At 31.7% G+C, this 21,884-nt stretch overlaps 1 protein-coding gene across 5 annotated transcripts in view; it reads left to right on the top strand.

Annotated features, from left to right (window-relative positions):
- The window catches only part of LOC148622777 (uncharacterized), a 30,532-nt gene that overhangs the window by 832 nt on the left and 7,816 nt on the right, over nucleotides 1–21,884 (top strand). Inside the window, exons 2-9 of one of the 5 annotated variants that reach the window (XM_088572963.1) lie at nucleotides 3,919–3,999; nucleotides 4,355–4,430; nucleotides 8,529–8,605; nucleotides 10,587–10,684; nucleotides 11,767–11,790; nucleotides 17,450–17,595; nucleotides 19,815–19,925; nucleotides 20,291–20,408. In XM_088572963.1, coding sequence (XP_088429089.1) covers nucleotides 3,919–3,999; nucleotides 4,355–4,430; nucleotides 8,529–8,605; nucleotides 10,587–10,684; nucleotides 11,767–11,790; nucleotides 17,450–17,595; nucleotides 19,815–19,925; nucleotides 20,291–20,408 — 731 coding nt within the window. Of the gene's footprint in view, nucleotides 1–3,918; nucleotides 4,000–4,354; nucleotides 4,431–8,528; nucleotides 8,606–10,586; nucleotides 10,685–11,766; nucleotides 11,791–12,778; nucleotides 12,975–14,499; nucleotides 14,663–15,754; nucleotides 15,793–17,449; nucleotides 17,596–19,814; nucleotides 19,926–20,290; nucleotides 20,409–21,884 lie in introns of those variants that run through there. The other 4 variants (XM_088572964.1, XM_088572965.1, XM_088572966.1 and 1 more) reach the window with 4 other exon arrangements.

Below are 21,884 nucleotides of genomic sequence, written 5' to 3'. Positions count from 1 at the left end.
TTTTGGCCTGACGAAAGTTTCTCAAGTGGTTTCAAAGGGACCCAAGAGATGGCACTTTAGCTTGTAATTTGCTAGACATATACCCTAGGCTTTCAGATTTGTCAAATTGTTTCCACACACCTAGTACAAATGAACATGTAAATATTGTATTTAACAAGAGGAAAGAGGAAGTTATTTTCAACGTTTATTTCATATGAAGATAGCTTATGTACATGTATAATTGGATCTAAAAATGGGCACAAGAGAAAAGCACTTTTCCTCATATTTCTCTTGTGCCCTTCCATTTCTTTATTCTAGCTAGAACACTGTAAAACATCTAGGTATACTGTTGGTGATGAGCAATTTTCTAACTTGCATAACTTAATAACGACAGATCAAAGGTTTAAATTTTGAAATTCAATAACAAAATAAAATCTTATGCCATTTTTATATATGTCAGTGTTTGCTTTTTATATTTTTGTTGTAAGTTTTAGTGAATTTTTTCAATGTAAATCTGGAAGCAATAAAGACTTTATATTTTAGAAATCCATAAGTAGAAAACTAGTCATGTATTTTTATTTTGTGATATAGGTATTCCTGTTGTATCAACTTATAAATAAAAATACCTTGAGTAAACATTATAAATGAAACAATGAGATTTTATTTTTGGAAATTTTGTGTTACATGTAGATTGGGAACAATAGAATTTTATTTCTAAACTCAAGTAAAAGTTTACAAAATTGTTTGTGAATAACTGACTTAAACTATACATTGTACCTTCTGATATAAGAGCCGGATTCTGACAGGTGCTTGAATTCCTTGAATAAGTTGAGATTTTTTTTGTGAAAAATCATGGACTTGAAAGTAGTTGAAACTTCCGGAAGGTCATTGAAATCCTTGAATAACTTGAAATTTTTTTTTTAGAAAAATCATGGACTTCGAAGTAGTTGAAACTTCAGGGAGGTCATTGAAATCTTTGAATAATATTGAGATTTTTTAGAATGATGAAGGATTTGAAGGTAGTTGAAACTTCAGGGAGGTCATTGAAATCCTTGAATAACTTGAGATTTTTTTTAGAAAAATCATGGACTTCAAAGTAGTTGAAACTTCAGGAAGGTCATTGAAATCCTTGAAATATCAAAGTATTGATGAAAGTGCTGTTTACATGAACTACACTTACTTTGTAGCCAGATTGTTGATTGTCACTTAAATTGAGAAAAAAGACATTTTGCAGACATCATAGCATGTTTCCTTGAAGATTGTTCAGTGTGATTCCAGAATGGTTCTAAATATAGAATTACTGAATCACCATGATCAGTTGTCTTCCCCTGCCAAATGAAGTTAGTAATTTTACCAATATTAATTACATTATTGTTGAAATGAAAATTTGTGCATTTTATCAAATGAAACCTTGTTGCTATGTTCATGATTTTGAAAGTATCAATGAATCAAAGCATTTTTCCTGATGTCAAGACAATTACTTGTATATTTTTGGTCCGATTTTGAGAATTTTTTAAAATTGGAATCCATATGAAAATCCCTGCCTGCATATTTAATCAGATTTCAGATATCTTTTACAGGTTATGAGTTATAAGGGGTTAATGGTATCACACTCACAAAAATTAGATTTTTTATATTTGGTCCATTTTCAGAACTTTTTTTATTGGACTCCTTGAAAATCCCTGACTGCATTTGTCGATCAGATTCCAGATATCTCGTATGAGCTTTAAATTATAAGGGTACTAAGGCTTTTGGATTTTTGGTCTGATTCCGTAAATTTTTAATTGAATTTCAAACTTTGTGCTATATTGTGTCCAGAGTGTAACCATAATGTTAAGTGTGTCAAAAGATGTTGTGTCCATACTTGCTTCAACTCTTCAGGGTTTGACCTCTGTAGTCGTTTCATGCTGGGCTCGGTGAAGCTGTTTAACTGATTAAATTATACCCTTATATCCCTGCAAACAAAGTTTAGGGGTTATGTAGGAATCACCCTGTCTGTCTGTCCACATTTCTTGTAAGTGCAACTCCTCCTTAATACTCAAGAGATTTTGATGAAATTTTATAGGAAGGTCAAGCATCATATCTAGATGTGCATAATGAAATATAGTTAGTGTCAGGGAACTCTAAAGAAGATAAATCAACTTAAGGGTATTACATGTGAAAACCTCGTAAGTGCAACTCTACCTAAACCTTAAAACTAAACTTTATGTAAAGGTTGGGAATCACATGTAGATGTGCATGAAGGGATATAGTTATTGCCATGGGACTCAAAAAGGAGGAATCCAATTAAAGAGTTTTACATGTTGAAACCTCTTGAGCACAACTCCTCCTTAATCTTTCAAGGGATTTTGATGATTTTTTTTTTGAATGTTGGCCATCGTATGTAGATGTACTTGAAGAAATATCGTTACTTTAGGGAACTGCAAAGGGAGAAAATTGAATGAATTTGTTATACATTCAACTGTATTTGAAGCATGGGTATTCTCTTTGTGAGCTGACTCACTGTATTTCTAGTTCTCAAAACTTGATTTATCTTTGTAAGCAGCTCTGTCTTTGCTGCATAATTAGCTTAATGTTTTTTCCTGTTTTTGTTCTTGAGTGTGGGATAGAAGGAATCCAGATCATTGAGTTAGTACATAAAATTCCACTGGATTCCATTTCTTTTCCCTGATGTTGTTTCTCTCATCATCCAGTCTATAGCAAAAAAAAAAAAAAAAAACAGACAGGGGGGAAGCAAGCAGTCTTGTCTTACACCTAATTAGATGTTCATAATTTTGTATTTTGAAGTTGAAGGAGCATTGATTACTTAGCATACTTTATCTATTAAAATCATTTTTTTTCATACCAAATGGTATACATGTATTTTTTTTCATACCAAATGGTATACATGTATTATTTTTTATTTCTAGTCAAAACATTTCTAGCTCAAATAGAATGATTGCAGAATAAATGAATATATATTTCTATGTGGGTTTAAATGTCATGGTAAACATATTATGCGTTGTAATTCTGAATAAAATGGCACCAGTATTTTATGGATGTGATTTTCTTATATCTATAAGTATAGTTAATATGTACTTGGTTCTTCATGTGGTAAGAATCTTACAGAATTGCACCAGGTGTTTGCATAAGTCAAATGGGAAAAAGGGTCCAACCTATTCTCTTCAATACAAAAAATATTCTTTTTGAATTTTGAATATGACCTTGTGCCAATGTGAAAGTCTCCTACCTAAAATTCTAAAAAATGTTACTGTATCTGCCAATTGACTTATAAAACTTCACATTTAAATGATGATGATAATGAGCAAATTTTGGATGAAATTGTTGACATCTTGCTTGATAATACTGACAATTTTATCAAAGAGTCTTGATATTTGGCATCACATTTGTATAGGTAGTTAAATCTACAGTTAAATCTTGCTCATTTATGGTAAATGTATGTGTACCACCAAATTTTGTATGTATGACCTTGGTAATTCTGTTTAGTGTATCAAAGTTATTATTTTTAGAAAATTCAGACCTCATAATAGCTGTGTACTTTCAAACTTCATTAACCAAAGCAGACTTCTGAACTTTTGCATAGTTTTCAATAGAATTTGAAATCACCATTTTGTATTAATATCATTGCTAATTTTCTAAAAACTGCACTGTATATATGATGTGGTTGTATTGTTTTGAATAATGAACTGACACCAATTGTATCATTGCTGGCTTGCCTTACAGGCAACTGAAAGTCTTTCTTTGACAGAGTATATCTGATACTCACATATTACAGAAGATAAAATAAACATTTATCTACAATACATATTGTCTAATAAATACATTGTACTACTTATATGCAGTACAACCATAAACATCACAATATTCATTTTGTTGAAATATAAACAAATTTTATTCCATCTAGATGTACAATGCTCAAATGTCAGTGTATTTTTGAAGGTCTATGTCATCAAAGTGACTTGGTCAGATGGAACTAGACATGTAGTATATAGACGTTACAGTAGATTCTTTGATTTTCAGGTTAGTAACTAGCAATATTTTGGTTTGGTTTATTTGACACTTTGTTAGATTTGAAAAAAAAAAGTTTGTGTATTTCTTTACAAATGCAATATGTTTACATGTCATTTTTAAAAGTACAGGCTGTCTATTTTGTACTGCATTCTCTATGAACTTGAAACAAATTTCATAATCTCATAAATGCTTGGGTATTGAAAAAGTAGACCATAAGATAATTTGCCAAAATATGGGTTCACTGGACCCTATAAGTATTGTGTAAGATTTACAGCAGCAAGCCTTGTTGATCAATACCATTATTTTTAAATGCAACTAAAAAAGATAGTTTGTTGAATATTGTTACTATAATAACTTTTTTCAGATGAACTTATTAGAAAAGTTCCCAATAGAGGGTGGAACTATTGACCCAAATGAAAGAATCATACCATTTCTACCAGGTAAGGCAGAGTTTTCATTACTAACTTATACATGTACAGTGAAACCTGTCTAAACCAAATCTTGAATAATCCAAAAAAACCTGTCTAAACCAAACCCTTAATAATCTGAAAATTTATCTAAACCCAACCCTTAATAATCTGAAAACCTGTCCAAACCAAATCCTGAATAATAAAAAAAATGTCTAAACCAAACCCTGAATAATCCAAAAACCTGTCTAAACCAAACCCTTAATAATCTGAAAACCTGTCTAAACCAAACCCTTAATCCAAAAAACCTGTCAACCAAACCCTGAATATCTGAAAACCTGTCTAAACCAAATCCTGAATAATCTGAAAACCTGTCTCAACTAAACCCTGAATAATCTGAAAACCTGTCTAAACCAAACCCTGTCCGGGTGTGAAAAGAATAGGCCTGCAGCAGCGCTAAGCTTTTTGTATGAGGCGACTAAATAGTGCTCAGAAACCTAGCCGGGGGCTAGGCGCTCTGCCCACAGAGTAACTGGGATGTGTGCCCCAGGTGGTGGAATGGGGTATCCCTGGCGTGTTACATGCTGGGGTTGTCAGGCTATAATACGGAAAACCTGACCGCAAACCATAGTGGTGCACCCTGTTGGGAAAGATGCCACGTTCCTCGCACGTTAAAGAACCCTGCTGTGGTATTCGATAGGAGTAGGAACCTTTGTGCTCCGCCACAGGAGGCTAAATTGCCCGACCTGACCCATCCATCCTTTTTCCAGTGGCAATCAAAATTTGTCGACCCTATTATCCTTGTGACCATCCTTTTTTTTTCATTTCATATTCATTTTATCATCCATTTCATGTTCATTGTCTGAATATAGCTGAAATATTGCTGCTCAGACGTTAAACCCCAACAAACAAACAAAAACTGAATAATGCAAAAACCAGTCTAAAGGTTACAGACCACCAATTCAACCAATGAGCATTTGGAACGTACACAAAAATAGTCCTACGCAGAAATTACCCCTGTTCCTCATAGTGCTGTGAAAAAAGTTCTCATCTTATTTAAAAGATTTAAACAGTTTCTGAAAGGAAAAACATTTCTGTACATTTTATAGGTGCGTTTTGCTTCTTGTGATGTGAAGCCTAATCTCCATAATGATTTTTAAATATACCCCTATCTTGTGAAAACACTGGGATTTCCCATGCTATTTATAGACCCTTCACTTCCGGTGACCAGTACTGCACTGCAAGTCTGCTAACCCCACATGACATTCTGAGGATTGTGAGCTGACATATGTAGAATCATGCTGATATATAGTCCTCTGCAGGTTAAAGTTAAGGTAAAGTCCAGAGAAGCCATTGAATATTGTGAAATTAGCATAGAAGCCTATGGAAAGTGGAATTAGTGGTTTTTAGCCTTAAGAAGAAGCCATGGCAAAATGAAAAGTTTCTTGAAATAGCTTTAAAGTATTTGAAGATCTTGTTAACTTTGCCATGAGAGGAATACACTACAAAAATCCTTCAAAATATGCATTTTTTTAAGTTATAGGTCCAAATTATGGAAAATTGGTCTTTTTGGCTGATTTTTATGTCCTATCTTGTAAAAAGTGTAGACTATTTGGTAAAAAAATATCAAATATTAAACTTTGAGGGCTATATTTACCTAAATATGGTGGTAATAAGCACTTGAAATCAAGTTTTGTGTAGATTTGAGCAAAAATTAGGTTAGAAATGAGGAAAAACTCACTTTCATTACTGTGGTTAAGGCCATATCAGCATTCCCCTATGGCAAGATGGAAAATCCATTATTGAGTACATTTTTTGCTTTAGGTGCCCTTTACTGGTCATGTTTTAATGTGAAAACACTGTATTTACAAATTTAAAGCCAAATATTTCACCTTTGGTGAAAATTTAAAGATTTAGGATTTTTGACATGTGATCAAGAAAAAGGGGGAGGCATGTCAGAAATAAATTTTTAAAAATAGACCAATTTCTCAGAAAATGATTACTTTTAAAACTATTTCTTCATTAATATTGTTAAAAAACAAGTTGTGATTGATATTTTTTATTTGAAAAGTCAGAAAAAGTTCTTTGTAAATATTTAATGCATTTAAGTATGGTAGAATATTGTCACTTTTTGGCTCGCACAACTTGGTTACCCTATATTTAAAAATCAAATATTTAAAAAAGTGCTTGTCACATTTCACTGAAACTTTGCAAATGCATTCAGTATGTGTGTAGGAAGATACCTGTATAGTTATTTATTTTTTCTAAGACAAAAAGTGACTCTTTAGGTTACAGACCACCAATTCAACCAATGAGCATTTGGAACGTACGCAAAAATAGTCCTACGCAGAAATTACCCCTGTTCCTCATAGTGCTGTGAAAAAAGTTCTCATCTTATTTAAAAGATTTAAACAGTTTCTGAAAGGAAAAACATTTCTGTACATTTTATAGGTGCGTTTTGCTTCTTGTGATGTGAAGCCTAATCTCCATAATGATTTTTAAATATACCCCTATTTTGTGAAAACACTGGGATTTCCCATGCTATTTATAGACCCTTCACTTCCGGTGACCAGTACTGCACTGCAAGTCTGCTAACCCCACATGACATTCTGAGGATTGTGAGCTGACATATGTAGAATCATGCTGATATATAGTCCTCTGCAGGTTAAAGTTAAGGTAAAGTCCAGAGAAGCCATTGAATATTGTGAAATTAGCATAGAAGCCTATGGAAAGTGGAATTAGTGGTTTTTAGCCTAAACCAGATACTTCTTTAGGTCCCTTTGTATTAATTTTAATGTATTTTAACATGGGTAAACTGAACTCCTTTCTAAACCAAACAAAGGGATTCGGTTTATAGAAGTGTCATTGTATATATAATTTAGATGGATCTGTGAGATAGGAATAACTTTGGTTTCTTTATGAAGTAAAAAAGACAATCTGTACACATTTGTCAAAAATGGAGGCATTAAGTGTACCTCTGGAGATGGAGTACTATAGACACACACCTGAGAATTGTATGATGGAATAGAAATCCTCACAAGATAAGCATAAATTTATTCAAGGTCTGAGGCTTTCAAATTCCTTTTGTTACAGTTGATCTATTTGAGCCCTACATTGCCAATGCAGTTGCCCTTTTGTTTATATTTAGTCTGTCTGTTTTTGTTAACTAAAATTTTGTGCATGTAAATATTATGCATATGTTAGTTTGGTCAATTAGTGGCATTTTAAATACAACACCTTGTAAAAAAACTTAAAATTTATTGTACATGTGTCAAGATTTAATGGAGTCCGATATTTGTAGCTTAGAAAATGATTTTTTCCTTTGTATACCCATTTTGTGATATGTTTTCCAATGACTGTCTGTCTGTTTATGTTTTATTGGTTTTGGCTATATACCTAAATGTAAGTTTGACTTGGTACTAAAGTTACTTTTTTATGTGTTGGGTTAGGTTGTGATTTTTATGTCTGTACAAACAATGAATTGTTGTTTATTATAATATTTTCTTCACTAGTATGTTTACCAGTACTTCTTTCTAACCCTCTTATTTGTTGATATGAAAGTGGTCACATATTTATTCCCTTATTACACCAGTAATTGCCCACAAAAACTGTATTACTGTCAGATTTATGGAAACAAACTTGATTAGTAAGTTGTGGTGACATCAAACTGATCATACTATTTTTAGTGTGGGTGATTTTTGTTCTACTTTTTCTTTATTTACAAAAGTTGTATGACAATCAGGTATAACTCCATACCAGTCTGTGTCAAATACTTACTTCTAAGGAATAACATTGAACATGGTAATGTTTTAAGATGCCTAGTAGTTGTAAGTAAAAATAAACAATTGTTCTAACTAAACCGATCATTTTATTAATATAGCTGAATTGTGGAAATGGACATTCTTAAAATTTTTTATTTATCATGCATTTCCATTTTGTTCATATGTTTATTTTCTATCGTCACCTTAATTACAATTGGTGATAATTTTTAAGTATAAGAAGTTGAATTAAGAACATGGTTGGTGTCTGTTCATCTGTTCCCCATACTAATTCTATTTTCATTATTCTTTGTCAACACAGAACTTACAAGTCTTGATTTAATGTACTTTTTAAAATACTGTCTTCTTTTAGGGAAGATTTTATTTGGAAGAAGTCATATTAGGGAAGTTGCTCTTAAAAGACAAATTCAGATAGATGAATACTGTACGGTAAGTGTGTTCTCTTTCCTACAATATATAATTCGGAAATGGAAAATCTGTTTGTAAGTGGGGAACTAATGTCATAATAAATATAAGTGGATTTCTAAATTCTGTATGTTTAACAATGGTTTGGATATACTCAATAATTCAATTAAAAAAAACTTCTGTAAAACAGTTGCGTGATAAGTTCTTCAAAAGATGCATTTTCTATTTTTATGAAGAAAGTGGAGAGGGTAGAAATAAGTATTTAATAAACATAAGTGTTACATTGTAATAGTAAATTTATTCTTTGATGATTAAACCATTAATTGTATTTGTAAATCATGATGTCATATGATTCATCCAGACTGACACCTTATCTAATTATGTACATCCACAACACCTATTGTTGATATTGAGAGGAAAAAGCACAAGCTGTCAATACTTATTGGAGCAGATAATTCTTTCTGTTTTACATACACAAAGGATTGTCACTGAAGTATAATACTATATCATTTCTAGTTATGTAGATATCTAATTTGACCTTGAGGTTAGAAAGTCAACAGTGTCTGCTAATGATTAATTTATATAACTTGATAAAACAGGTCATATTTTTTTTATGTTGACTCTTCAACCTTGAAGCAGATGATCAATATTTCTTTGAGTACTTTGATATTGTCAGAACAACTTTTTACACCCTTTCAATAGTGAACTATTACTGAAAAAAAGAACTTTTAATGATTCTTTGTTGATTAATTTAATTAAAGTGGTAAATTTGAAAAAAGAGAATGAAAAACTTAACCACAATATTTTTATCCAACTTTACAGGAGATGTTTGCAATTCCTATACATTTATAATATTCTGTTAATTATTAATACCAACAATATAGATGACAAAAAATTTCCATTTACAAGTGATTTTGTAAATATACTTGTTTAAAAAAAAATAGTAAGATATTTTTCCTGCTACATTTTTTCACCAGGAAGATGTTTTTTTTATTTTTCAAAACAATTTCCTGTTCAAGTGTTAGGTTTGGTGGTTTTGTGGTATTAAATATACACATAAGGGAGATAATTCAAATTAAGATTTTGAAATACACTCATCACTTGACTAGATGCATTGCCAATATTTGTTTCAGTTTTCTTTAAGGCTTCAGTCAGTGACTTAAGTTATTGCTTCTATAACTTGAAAAATTTTCTGTACCGAATTAAAGGCGGAAATGGGCTATGGCCTTGATTTTTTTTGCACAGAGATTTCATTTATAACTCTGAGCAAGAGTTGAATGACCCTTTTGCCCTTTTTTTCTTTTTAATAAAAAGGTTTTTGATCTATTATTTTCATTGTTTCTTATAATATATGAGTGCAGAGGAGTAAATTAAACAAAAGGAAAAATAAGCTTGAAGATTCAAATTTTGTGAAATTTACTGATTTGTGGTAAATATGCTGTGTTAACTTACTCTAAGAATAAATAATACCAAGTTAAATGATGTAAACAGTATATCTGTTGGTACTCTATTGGAAACAAAATTCTATGTATTGTAAATCAATCATTTGGAAATTTTAATTTAACATTTTTAAAGCATTAAAGCTTTGTAGTAAAATGAAATGAATTAGTAGATTTGTAAAATGTAGTACTGTTTAACTATTGATTTAAAGTTTATATCCTTAATATTTCTGGGAGCTTAGTTTTTATGCAGTATATATTTCAGCCAAACTGCTTATTAGTACATTTGTATATCCAACATCAGTATCCATTAGAATGTTAATACTGAGGCCAATTTTGATATATAAAATTATCGATTGAAGTGGTATGTTGGGAAACAAAATTAGCCTTGTATATGGTTTGTGTCCATCAAGGCAATATTTTAAGCTCTATTATTTGTCATCTTTAAGCCTGTGTTTATTTTACTTGTATGTAGTTAGTGTCCATCTTTGCAATGATTTTAGTTTGCACATTCTAGCATTGATTAAATTTTAATTTAAGTAGTTTACCGATATATAATTTTGCAGAAATTGATCAAGTTACCTGCTAATATATCACAAGATGAAGACGTCTTGGATTTCTTTGATCTTGAGCCTGATGACCTTAACCCCCAGGAGCATGAAAAGTAAGTGTTAAATTTTCCTCAGCTAAATCTTGTTAGCTGTTCATGAGAACGATTTCAGATTTATTATGCAGCTTCAGCACATTCTAACTGCAGTAGGACTAGCCTTCTGTTTACCAGATGTCTGTCTGAAATTAACTTTACTAGTGTTGTATGATTTTCATAAAACGTCTGTCTGAATTAAGGAATAGTTCTGTTAGAATATTTTTGTTTTTGTCTGGTAAAACTTAAGAAATAAGTATTGGAATGATATTGATATTAGTTGGATGAGTTGTATGGCTTTTGGCTCAATTACACACACCCTTTATCATGTTTTGTAGACATCTCTCTGAAGTAAGTGTTATAATCAAATTGATCTAAAGAACTCATGGATTGGTTTCATATCCACTTCCAATTTACAATATCCTGTATGATATACTGTGTTTTAAACATCATTAAATTTTCAGGGGTGGGTGTACACACTTCTAAGTTTTGTTTTAATTTTGTTGTTTGTACTTATTATTTGTTGATCCTCTTCTGCTTCTTGTCTGTTTATTATAAACAAATCCAGTATCCATTATTAGTAGAACACAAACAATTTTTTGTGGTGTTTTCATTCAGTGATGTCAGTGAAACTTTATACATTAATTTGCCATTGAAATGTATAAAATGTAATCATTCTAAAATGCTTTTCAAAGGAACTCATCCACTTAAGTGTTACTCATGTCCTGAGTATTATAAGTATGAATAGGCTGTAGACTAGATTTATTTTGACTGAGTAATACGGATGGTCATCATGTTAGCAAATATTTAAATACAAATTTACTGTATGTAGTTAAAGGGTGAAAGATAATCAGGGATATCATTTGGTGAACTCTCTCACAAAATATCATGAAAATACTAGCATTATGTCCCCTTGATAAAAACCTTTGAACTTTCAGTGTTATGGATTTTGTTGGTCTAGTTTCAGTTTTTAAAGATGAAAAATCTTTCTTTGATGCAAATGACCAGAATGTCTATAGAATTGGTTTAATAATTGTCATTCTTAGCACTTTCATAGATTGGGAATTTCATCATATTTAAGTGTAAGAAACCTATGTTTTCAGCATAGATATTCGAGAGGATCATAAGTATGTCATAATTTTTTTACTTTATTTTTCTTTATAATTTACTGTTAGTACTACACATTCTACATAGTATTATTTCATGTAAATAGTGTTCCAATCAGCTTATGGCAGAATAATCCAGGTAAAAAAAGAGCACTCCTGTATGTTAGACATGTTAGAGGCAAATTTGAATGTATCATGCAAGCATTAACATATTTTAGGGAAAATTGACAGAAAAGGGCAAGATCCTTAAAGGGTAGGGTGCCTTTGCTTATCCAAGACAGTCTGTAGGGAGCACTATCTACAACATCATTTTGTATCATGGAATGTTATGTATAACACCTGTTATGTATACGTGTATAAGTATGATGATCATACCAATTGTAAAAGATAATACCTTAATCAATCATCATTAATGTGATGCATAGGGTAGTATTTAGTGAAAACAAATTATTTTTCTTATATTTCAGTAATTTTGTCTACAGACAGTATTTTTATTACATGAGAACAATAAACAAATAAAAAAACAACAACAGCAACAAATCTTGTTAACTTATTTTGAAAATTTGAAATGGTTTAATGATTTCAAACTTTTGAGTTTACAATTTTAACAAAAAGAGTTATTGTGCATGATATTATTTGGTTGAACTTTAAAGTTTCTACCTTTACTTCTCATCATAGCTCCAGTTTTAACTTATTTCATCACTTCATAAATATTCATAAGTTGTCATATTTGTTTACAAAAGAACACTACATTTTAGGACTAACAATGTCCAAAGTTTTCCTTTGTCTCTATCAAAATATATTGTCAGGAAGGACATCCTGTTTCTGGTGCATTTAGTAAAAAAAATGATTGCAGTATGATTTTTCAAGTTTAATCTGCATACACTTGTCATGTCTTTATTCATGTAAAGGTAAAACGTGAGAAAATGTATTTGTGCTAAAACCTCATTAGTATGGAGGAAGTTAAAAAAAATCTGTGTGTTTTTCTTCTTAACTGTGATGTTAAGATAAAATAAAGGAGGAAGTTTATAATATTTTTCATCAAGTTGTACTGTCCTAAAGTACATTTGTTGCTGGAAAGGGAGTGAACATCCTATTTACGATAGAAATGATTATAACTTAGCTATGAAGGGAGTTAAAGCTTTTATGTATAAAATTTCTGGAAAACTTGGTGCTGAGGAATTCAGTGGGCATGAGGATAATCTGTAAGTTGTTCAACTTGAATGTTTATTACCTGTAGACAAAATATTGAAATACTGTTACATGCATGTTCAAGTAGTTTTTATGGAACAATTTATTACCTGCATCCAATAAAAATTTGACTGTTTGTATTGAAGTAAGAGATTTACAGTGAAGTTTTAGGAATTTTAAATTATATGTTGTACATGCATTTTATTATAAGACAAAGTTTTTTTTTGTCCACTAAAATATAATCTTTATGATAATTCACACAATGTGGTGAATGAAGATTTTCAGGAATTATAAGTTGAGCAGGATAGAAGGGCTTTACATGTATAAAAAGTAATGGATGTACATGAATGGAATCATCACCTATATTTGATGGTGAATGATGTTAAGAAATGTTTACATTTGAAATCTAAGTTTTTCCAGTAGGCAATTAAAAAGTTTGAATAAAATAAACAGATAAGGAATACCATGCTCCAATTAGACAATAAGTTACAATGGATATTTTTGAGTTATTTTTCAGCTGGAGTACTTATTGATTTTCAAGAACGTACATTTATAGCTTAAGGAAAATATGAGCAATATTATTTCCACTTTCTTCCCATAATGTAAAATAACATTATATAGATAAAGAAAACATGGTCCTAATTAAGTATGTACATGTTGATGATGTACTCTGTGATGTGTTTATTCAAATTCCATCATGAATCAGCCGAGCCCACTTGTTTAAACACTTGATAATTTATTTATCACATACAGGCATTTCTTGTTCATTTTATATTTTGCCAACTTCATCTTGATGTACAAGTTAAAATTTTTGTGGATTGAGGACAAGTATATCATTGTTTATCACCCTAGGTAAAAAAAGGGAAATTATTACTTGTTACATGTTTATTGGATGGTTGTCATTGTTCAAAAAGTGAAAATAATAAAGAAACAGGACCAGATAAAGAATTTCTCAAGAGAGGTGTTCTGACCAGAAATTTATCAGACAGGGGGGGGGGGGGGGTCCCAGGGAAAAAATTGCTCATATTTGCCCAATTTGCACAAAGTTTACATAAGTTTCCAACAAAAAGTGATTCCCTTCCCATGAAGCATCCCCTGGATCTCCCACTGAGAAATATTGAATATTTTATTTATTTTCTGTACTGGTGTATAGATTTCAAGTACCTATTATAAAGTACATTTTTTGTACAACCATAAGTAAAGAGTTTCTATATAACTCCCAGTAGCAGTCTTCTATCTCAATGGTACTAATCAAAATATCAGTAATAGAAAAAATTAAAGATTAAAATTAGTGGTACAATGGTTTATATAGAAATATGATCTGATACAAGTATTAGTCGCCATGCCTTTAAGGTCTTGTCATTAACTGATCAATCAGCTTTACCAGGAACATGTCTTGCCACAACTTCAGTCTAAAGTAACAGACTGAACTCTTCTGCATTGATATATACCACCTCTGAGTGCATTATCAACCAGAAACTTGTAATGTTTATGTGCCCTCTGGACATGTAATAACTGTTCACTGAAATAGTTTGATGTTATGATTTGAAAAAAAAAATTGGTGATATTGTGGATAATGATACATATTGTGATGGGATTTATAAAGTTAAAAAGCTGGTTATTGAAACATGAAAATGTCAAGTGAGAATTCTTCTGTATCACAAATGTTATCTTATATTTTGTGTAGATCTCTGTGTTCTCGGTAAGTTTTGGAGGTTGGTTTTAATGATTATGTGTTTTCTTTTTCACTTTTTATTATATGACAACAAAAAATTTGCGGTTGTATATTGGCATGGCACTGTCATCTTAGATGTCCATGTCGCTATTCTCCGTAGACAATTGGTTTTCATGCGAAAACTTGAATATTAGTTGGTTGAACTTTTTAAAATTTTATAACAAGGTTCCAAACCACAAAAGAAAGGTTGGTATAAAATTTGGGGGTTATGGACGCATCTATCAAAGAATTAGGGGCTAAAAAGAGGTTGTAATTGATTTTTGGGAATACAACTTGACCATTTTAGAAATTAAGGGCCAAAAAGGGGGCAAGAAGCAGGCATTTTCCTGATTTCCCGACATTGACTTGACTATTAATGAATAAATTTATTTGAAATTTTATTTCAATGTGACATACCGCAAATCGAAAGACTTTTTGGGGTTAGGATATGAGCCGAGGAAGAAAAGGGAGTCACTAAGGGCGAAAACAAGTTTTTTGCTGATTTCTGGATGATAACTTGAGTAAAAGGGAATGGATGCTTTGAAGTTGTACCACAAGGTACCATACCCCCAAAGTAAGGTTTGGATTGATTTTGGAGGTTTTTACTGGAACCAAAAAGTAACCACTTCGATTACAGTCAAATACCTATCTTGTTTCTAATATCTAATTGCAATCAAGATATAAATCTGTAGTAAGTTTGAATAATGTGTCCATACTTGCCCCACATATTCATGGTTTGTCATATCAAGCTGTGGTTGCAAATCATTTTATTCTCCTAGTGGTATTTATGTCTCCCCATAATAATTCACTTACCCTTGTAGCCAATTATTTCTCACCATTTTCAGGGGACATATACTGATTTTGTCTCATCCATTGGTCAATCCTTCTCTCTCTTTCTTTCAAACATTTAGCTTCCTTTATCTCAAAACTTTTTTACCTGATATGGTGGAAACTTTATCATTTTATTTAACTCAGTACAAGGATTAAATGACACATTTAGGTTTTTGTGTATGTGTTTTGTTGTTGTTTTTTTTTTTAAAGCAAGTGAATACATGTAGGTCCCTAAATAGAATGACCATTACTGAATGAATTTCCATGGGTAGCTACCTTGACAGTTGGTAAGATGATTTAAATTTTCTATGACCTATGGAATAAAAAAATGTTTAAATCTCTTTGTTAATTGTCCAGTTAACTACCAAAGACATTTCATTAGTTGGTGATCATTATATTTCTTTGTATAAATATTTATTCTCTGAAACAACATTAGGAGCCAAGAAAGATACATTGAAAATATATATATTTACATGAAAATGAATGTAACATACAGAGGTTCAGTCAAGGATAGACCAAATGAATTCTGCAAACTTAACCATTATACGCCCTGTAACACCAAATGAATGGGGTTGTCAAGTAAATCATCTTAATTGTTGTGGAGACCATCTTGTGACTGAGTGAAGATTATTGCATTTCATTTATGATAGCAGCTTTACACTGTATACTTCTATACCTCATACTCAGTTAAAATCCCGACTTAAAAACATTATACATCATTGTTTTTCCAAAAAAGATGGTACACCTAGATACAAAAATATACATTGTAGTTCTTGGTAGAAATTCCTCATACTTTGTAAGAAACAAAATGCTGGAATTTTTAATTGACAACATATTTGTCCAGTGTGCTGGACATGTTTTTCAACAAACGGTCGGCATTCCAATGGGAATAAATTGTGCTCCTTTACTTGCTGACCTTTTCCTTCACTCTTATGAAGCTGACTTTATAGCTGATCTGATACGAAAGAAAGAATATCGTTTACCTAGATCCTTTAATCTCAGTTTCCGCTATATAGATGACGTATTATCTTTAAACAATCCTAATTTCGGAGATTTGATACATCGCATCTACCCCAAAGAACTTGAGATAAAGGATACTACAGACACTGTGAAGTCAGCCTCATACCTTGACCTACACTTAGAAATCGATGGTAAAGGAAAACTATTGACCAAACTTTACGACAAACGTGATGACTTTTCATTCAGAATTGTCAACTTTCCTTTCATCTGTGGCAACATCCCTTCAGCATCTGCGTATGGAGTGTTCATATCACAACTGATACATTATGCCAGAGCTTGCCGAAACTACACAGACTTTTTGTATTGTGCTAGAACGCTAACAAATAGGCTTCTGGAACAGGGTTATGTTGCTATAAGATTGAAGTCATCACTACAGAAGTTTTATGGTCGTCATCATGAACTTGTGGATCATTATGGTGTATCCATCTGCACCATGAAAACTGATTTATTCAACGGTTCATAGTTTTCCTTTCCTCGTTTGTCTGCCCCGGTCTTGACTTTTTATGAGCAACTCGTCAGCTGTTTCTAGAAAAGCAGAAGACGCTTACCCTACTGGTGCACCTTGTCCATGCTCCCAGTTTTTGCTCATTTGCTTTTGTTACTTTGTATGTATGATTTTAGTTACTTCATGTTCTTTGTTGTGTTTGTCAATTTTTCATGTCTGGTCTTTGTCCCTGGGTTACATTCTTTTGATTACCGCTATAACCTTGGTTCCCTTGATTACTCTTTTAAAATAAATAAATTGTTTATAATCCTCCAGACCATAACAAATGTCTAATTTGAAAATAAGGCTATTGAAAACTTTTTGAATGTACATGTACCATCATTCTTAGGTGTTGTAAGTGAAATATTGATGCTCTGTATGTCTTCTTTATTGTTACAAACCATTTTGCTGTTATTGAACCCTTGTATATTACAATATAGGAAACAGAAACAGAAGGCAGAACACATTACAGGACCAACGTTAGCTGAGCAGTACATTGTGATAGCTGATTACATGAAAGCAGATAAATGGGACCTGCCCCTGAAGGCTGGCATGATTCTTGAGGTTGTAGAGAAAAGTGATAGTGGTAGGTGTCCATATCAAGATGCTAAATGATGAGCATATCTTTTTTGTGATGTTTAAAGAACTAAGGAAGTGTATGGCACTGTTTCAAGGTGGGTGGGGAGTATTGCTATACATTTGTCTGTAACAAAAAAAGTTTTATTCTGCTATTCTGTCCTTGAGTCATTTTTAGTTCACCTGGCCTAAGGCTATGTGAGCTATTGCCATCACTTGGCATCTGTTGTTGTTGTTGTTAACAATTTTCAAAACTCTTCTCCTCTGACACTACTTGACCAATTGGAACCAAACTGTTATGAATGTTCCTTGAGGTATCCTGCATAGAACTGATGTGGGGATTTTTAATACATGGAAAAACATGGCCACTGTTACTAAAAATAAACAGTAGTTGTTCACATATGTATCCAAAACCGTTAGGTTTAGCCAAATTCTGATGTAGGTAAAAATGTTCAGCATAATTAGATCTATCTGAGGTCAAATTTTCATTTTAATCTGTGAAGCCATATTGGTGTTATTGCCCTTTTTCGAAGTTTTTTTGCTATTTTTAATGATATTTAATAAAAATTCTGACTAGGGTAAAAGTATTCAGCATGATGAGATCTATCAGTGGTCACATTTTCATATTAATCTGTTGAGCCATGTAGGAGTTATTGGAGTTATTGGCCTTTTTATACATTTTTTTGCTGTTTTAAATGTTATTTCCATCAAAAATCTTCTCAGACTCTACCAGACCAATTAGAATCAAACTTGGTATGAATGTTTCTTGGGGTATCTTGCATAGAACTGATTTGGGGATTTATGATCTCTGGAAAAACATGGCTTTCATTACTAAAAATAAGCTTAGGTGTCAGACAGTAGTTTTTCGCATATTATATCTCCAAAACAGTTAGGTTTATCCAATTTCTTTCAATTGCCGAAATGATCCTTAGTATAAGTCCTAAAAATTTTCCAGGGATAAAAGTTGTCAGACTACTCCTTGTAAGAGTTGCCCTTGAATCGTGTAAAAAGGCCAGATGAACGATTTCTAAATAGTTGCATACATTGAGTTGTGTTTTTTATCAGTCCCCTGTACCACAATAGCTTTAGACCTAATTTAAAAAGAGTTTTTTTTTTTTTAGTTTTTGCACAAATGTTTTTGTACAATGGAATACAGGTCTGGCAGCGATTTTAGCAAAATCCTATTTGAGCTGTTCTGAACATTTGGCATCCCTCCTTTTAGTGCTTTAGGGATGATATTAAAACTAATCATTTGTTTTTTTTCCGAAATTTGTGCAATTGTTAAGTACAATAAAATTTAGATCAGGTTTCCCCCTTTAAGACAGCTGAATATTACGGTTCTATAATGTTAAGGTGCTGGTGTCATTAGCGTAGTCATTGGCCATCAACTGAGCATTTGGTTTTTGCACAGTAACTTTCATACTTCATTATGGATCTCATTGAAATTGTAATATAAGGTTCTATGCAAAGGAGGTCCAATTGATTGATTTGGGGGATTATGGTTTTTTTATGTCCATACTTGCCCCATCTGTTCAGGGTGTGAACTCTGTGGTCTTATTATGCTTTTTTTTATTATGCTGCACCATGTGAAAGATTTTATAATAGTTGGGGTTTTTGATTTGCATAATTTTTAAGCCTACATTGTGGTGGTAAATCATTGAATATCCTGATAGATTTTCCATTATTGGTATATGGATATTCTTTGATGGGTTACTGGTCAAATTTAGGTTTCTTCCACTGTAACTTTTAATAAAATAACAAGCATTGACTGTCATTAATAGAATTTATTTTTATTATGCCTCTGCCTGTAAGTGTGGGAGGCATTAATTTCTACTATGCCTCTGCCTGTAAGTGTGGGAGGCATTAATTTCTACTATGCCTCTGCCTCTGGGTGTGGGAGGCATTAATTTCTGTTTGTAAGTACATGTGTTTGCTTGTCCCAAGTTTTTTTGTTGCTTAAATTTCTGAAAACCTTCATAGAAACATTTAAAATTTTGTATACAGCTTCAGTGTAATGGTGTGTACTGGATGTAAGCTTTCAGTTTGGCATTGCTTGGCCAAATATGACTACCACCTGACAGTATTCCTGACATAATACAACTGCCTTTAATGTATAATACAGCATTAATTAGAAAATGTATTCTCTTACTATAAACAAGTACTTCTTAGTACATTGTACTATTTTTTTTATATCAGTACAATATTAATTTCTGTAAACTATTGCTGTAGGTTGGTGGTTTGTTAATGTAGATGATAAACAGGGCTGGGTACCAAGTTCTTATTTAGAAAGAAAAGATGGTTTAAAAGAAAACACAGCTATTAGAACAAATCTTGGTGAAGGTGAGCAGTGATTATTTACTTAAAATATTAAATAGTAGATTCCTGATTGATCACTTTATATGATTAGAAAGACATTTAACATTCAAAGGTATAGTTCTGCAAAAACACTTGATACATATGTACATGTATATTGATTTTAACAGATTTTTATGACAGATGAAAGACTTCTGGTGTTTTTTTTTGTGAATTGATGAATTATATTAAAGCTGATTGTAGTATGTTAATGTTACTTTGACAAGAAGTTGGTGTATTTGTCTTTTTAATTATAGCAAATGAATACTAATATCTCATAAAAAAAATTTCATTGATCATGTTATGACACCCATGTGAATTACATTTAGAATTTCTATTGTATGTAAATAAAGATGAGAGATACCTATGTACAGAAAACTACAGTCCTCAGAACACAGATGAAGTTGCTCTAGAAAAAGGCACTGTGGTAGATGTTTTGGAGAAAAACTTGGATGGTTGGTGGTTTGTTCGGTAAGACCTTACTTTTTTATGACTGCACATCCCCTTCCTCTTTCCTTTGAATTTACATCAGAAAAAATGTTTTTCTAAAATTTGCAATATCTAACAAGAATTTCACTGTTTAGAGTAGTAGTACTTTCTTGGTAGTCTTCTTGTAGTATGTTCACCTCAAGTGCAGAAAGTCTGGTGTTCAATCTCTAGGTTACACCAAATAATTTGGTAGTCACTGTTTCCCTACCAAACATACGTAATATAGAATTTATTGTGACAACTGGTTGGGTTGGAGTCAGAATAATTTGTCCCAGTAGGGTAACATGCCTACCTGTTAGCTGTTACTTCTGTGAGCTACCACTTAAAAATCTGGCTCAGCAAGTTTGACTAGCTGAAAGCAGGGTCTGTATGATTCTCGCCTGGAATTGCATAAAATATCTGTCATAAGACATAAAACCACAATCAATCAATCATTCATTACTGTCTTAAATACATGTATAATACCTTTGTAGTTTCAATTTTCATTTCTCTTGAATGAATCTCAGTGTAGCATTTTAGATTGTTTTTCTTTAAATTCAAGTGTTTGGTCTGTTAAAGAAAGAAATATGTAGTAGTTTTACATCAAATTTACAACCAAATTACCCTTGTGGCTAAATTGTGTACTACAAATTATTTTTTTTTATCTAGTTGTTTATTTAAAATGCTTCTAAGTACAACTTTGTGTTTTTCTTTATTCACGTTTATCTCATAAACACTGTAACGAGGAAAAAACAACTGTTGTATATTACTAAAATTGATGTGATAAGTGAGTTTAAGTAGACAGTGTGGCTAATCATAATACCAATTATGGTTTACAGTATTTTTTCTGTATTGTTTTCTTATATGATACTTAATAACATTATTCATTGTATGTGTTGTTTAATTTCATTGGATGATAAATGCCATTATTTTTTTGTCTGTCATTATCATGTGAAGTATACTACACAGTAAGATGTTAAGAATAATTTTACATATGTAATGTCTGTTTATATATTGTATATCATTATTTTGATTGAAAAAAATAATAAAAGAATATTTATAAAGTATTATATATACCTGTGAACCCTCCTTCATTAGGGGAGAGTCTACCACAAAATCAATTAAAAATCTCCTACATATAAATGTAAGATTTGTGGATTAAAATACCTATATTTCTGTGAAAAATACTAAATAAGTGAGTTATGACATGAAAATATTTGCTTTTATCATTTATTAAAAAATATCCCACATGCTAAGGGAGGAGAATCTTCTACATGAATTGTTCCAAAGGTTAACAGGTATACTGGTAAGTATACTTTGTTATACCTGCAATTTATACTATTAAAGTAATCTTTGTCATTCTGTCTGTTTGCGGCTCTTTTTAGCTCACCTTGCTGAAGGCATGTGAGCTATTGCCATCACTTGGTGTCTGTCGTTGTCGTTAACAATTTTTCAAAACTCTTCTCCTCTGACACTACT

Source organism: Perna viridis, chromosome 3 (genome assembly GCF_037379345.1).
Source record: "Perna viridis isolate PV_CMFRI_1.1 ecotype Kerala chromosome 3, ASM3737934v1, whole genome shotgun sequence".
Lineage (NCBI taxonomy): Eukaryota > Metazoa > Mollusca > Bivalvia > Mytilida > Mytilidae > Perna > Perna viridis.
The sequence above is the reverse complement of the archived record's forward strand: the minus strand, read 5'-3'. Positions and strand labels throughout refer to the sequence as shown.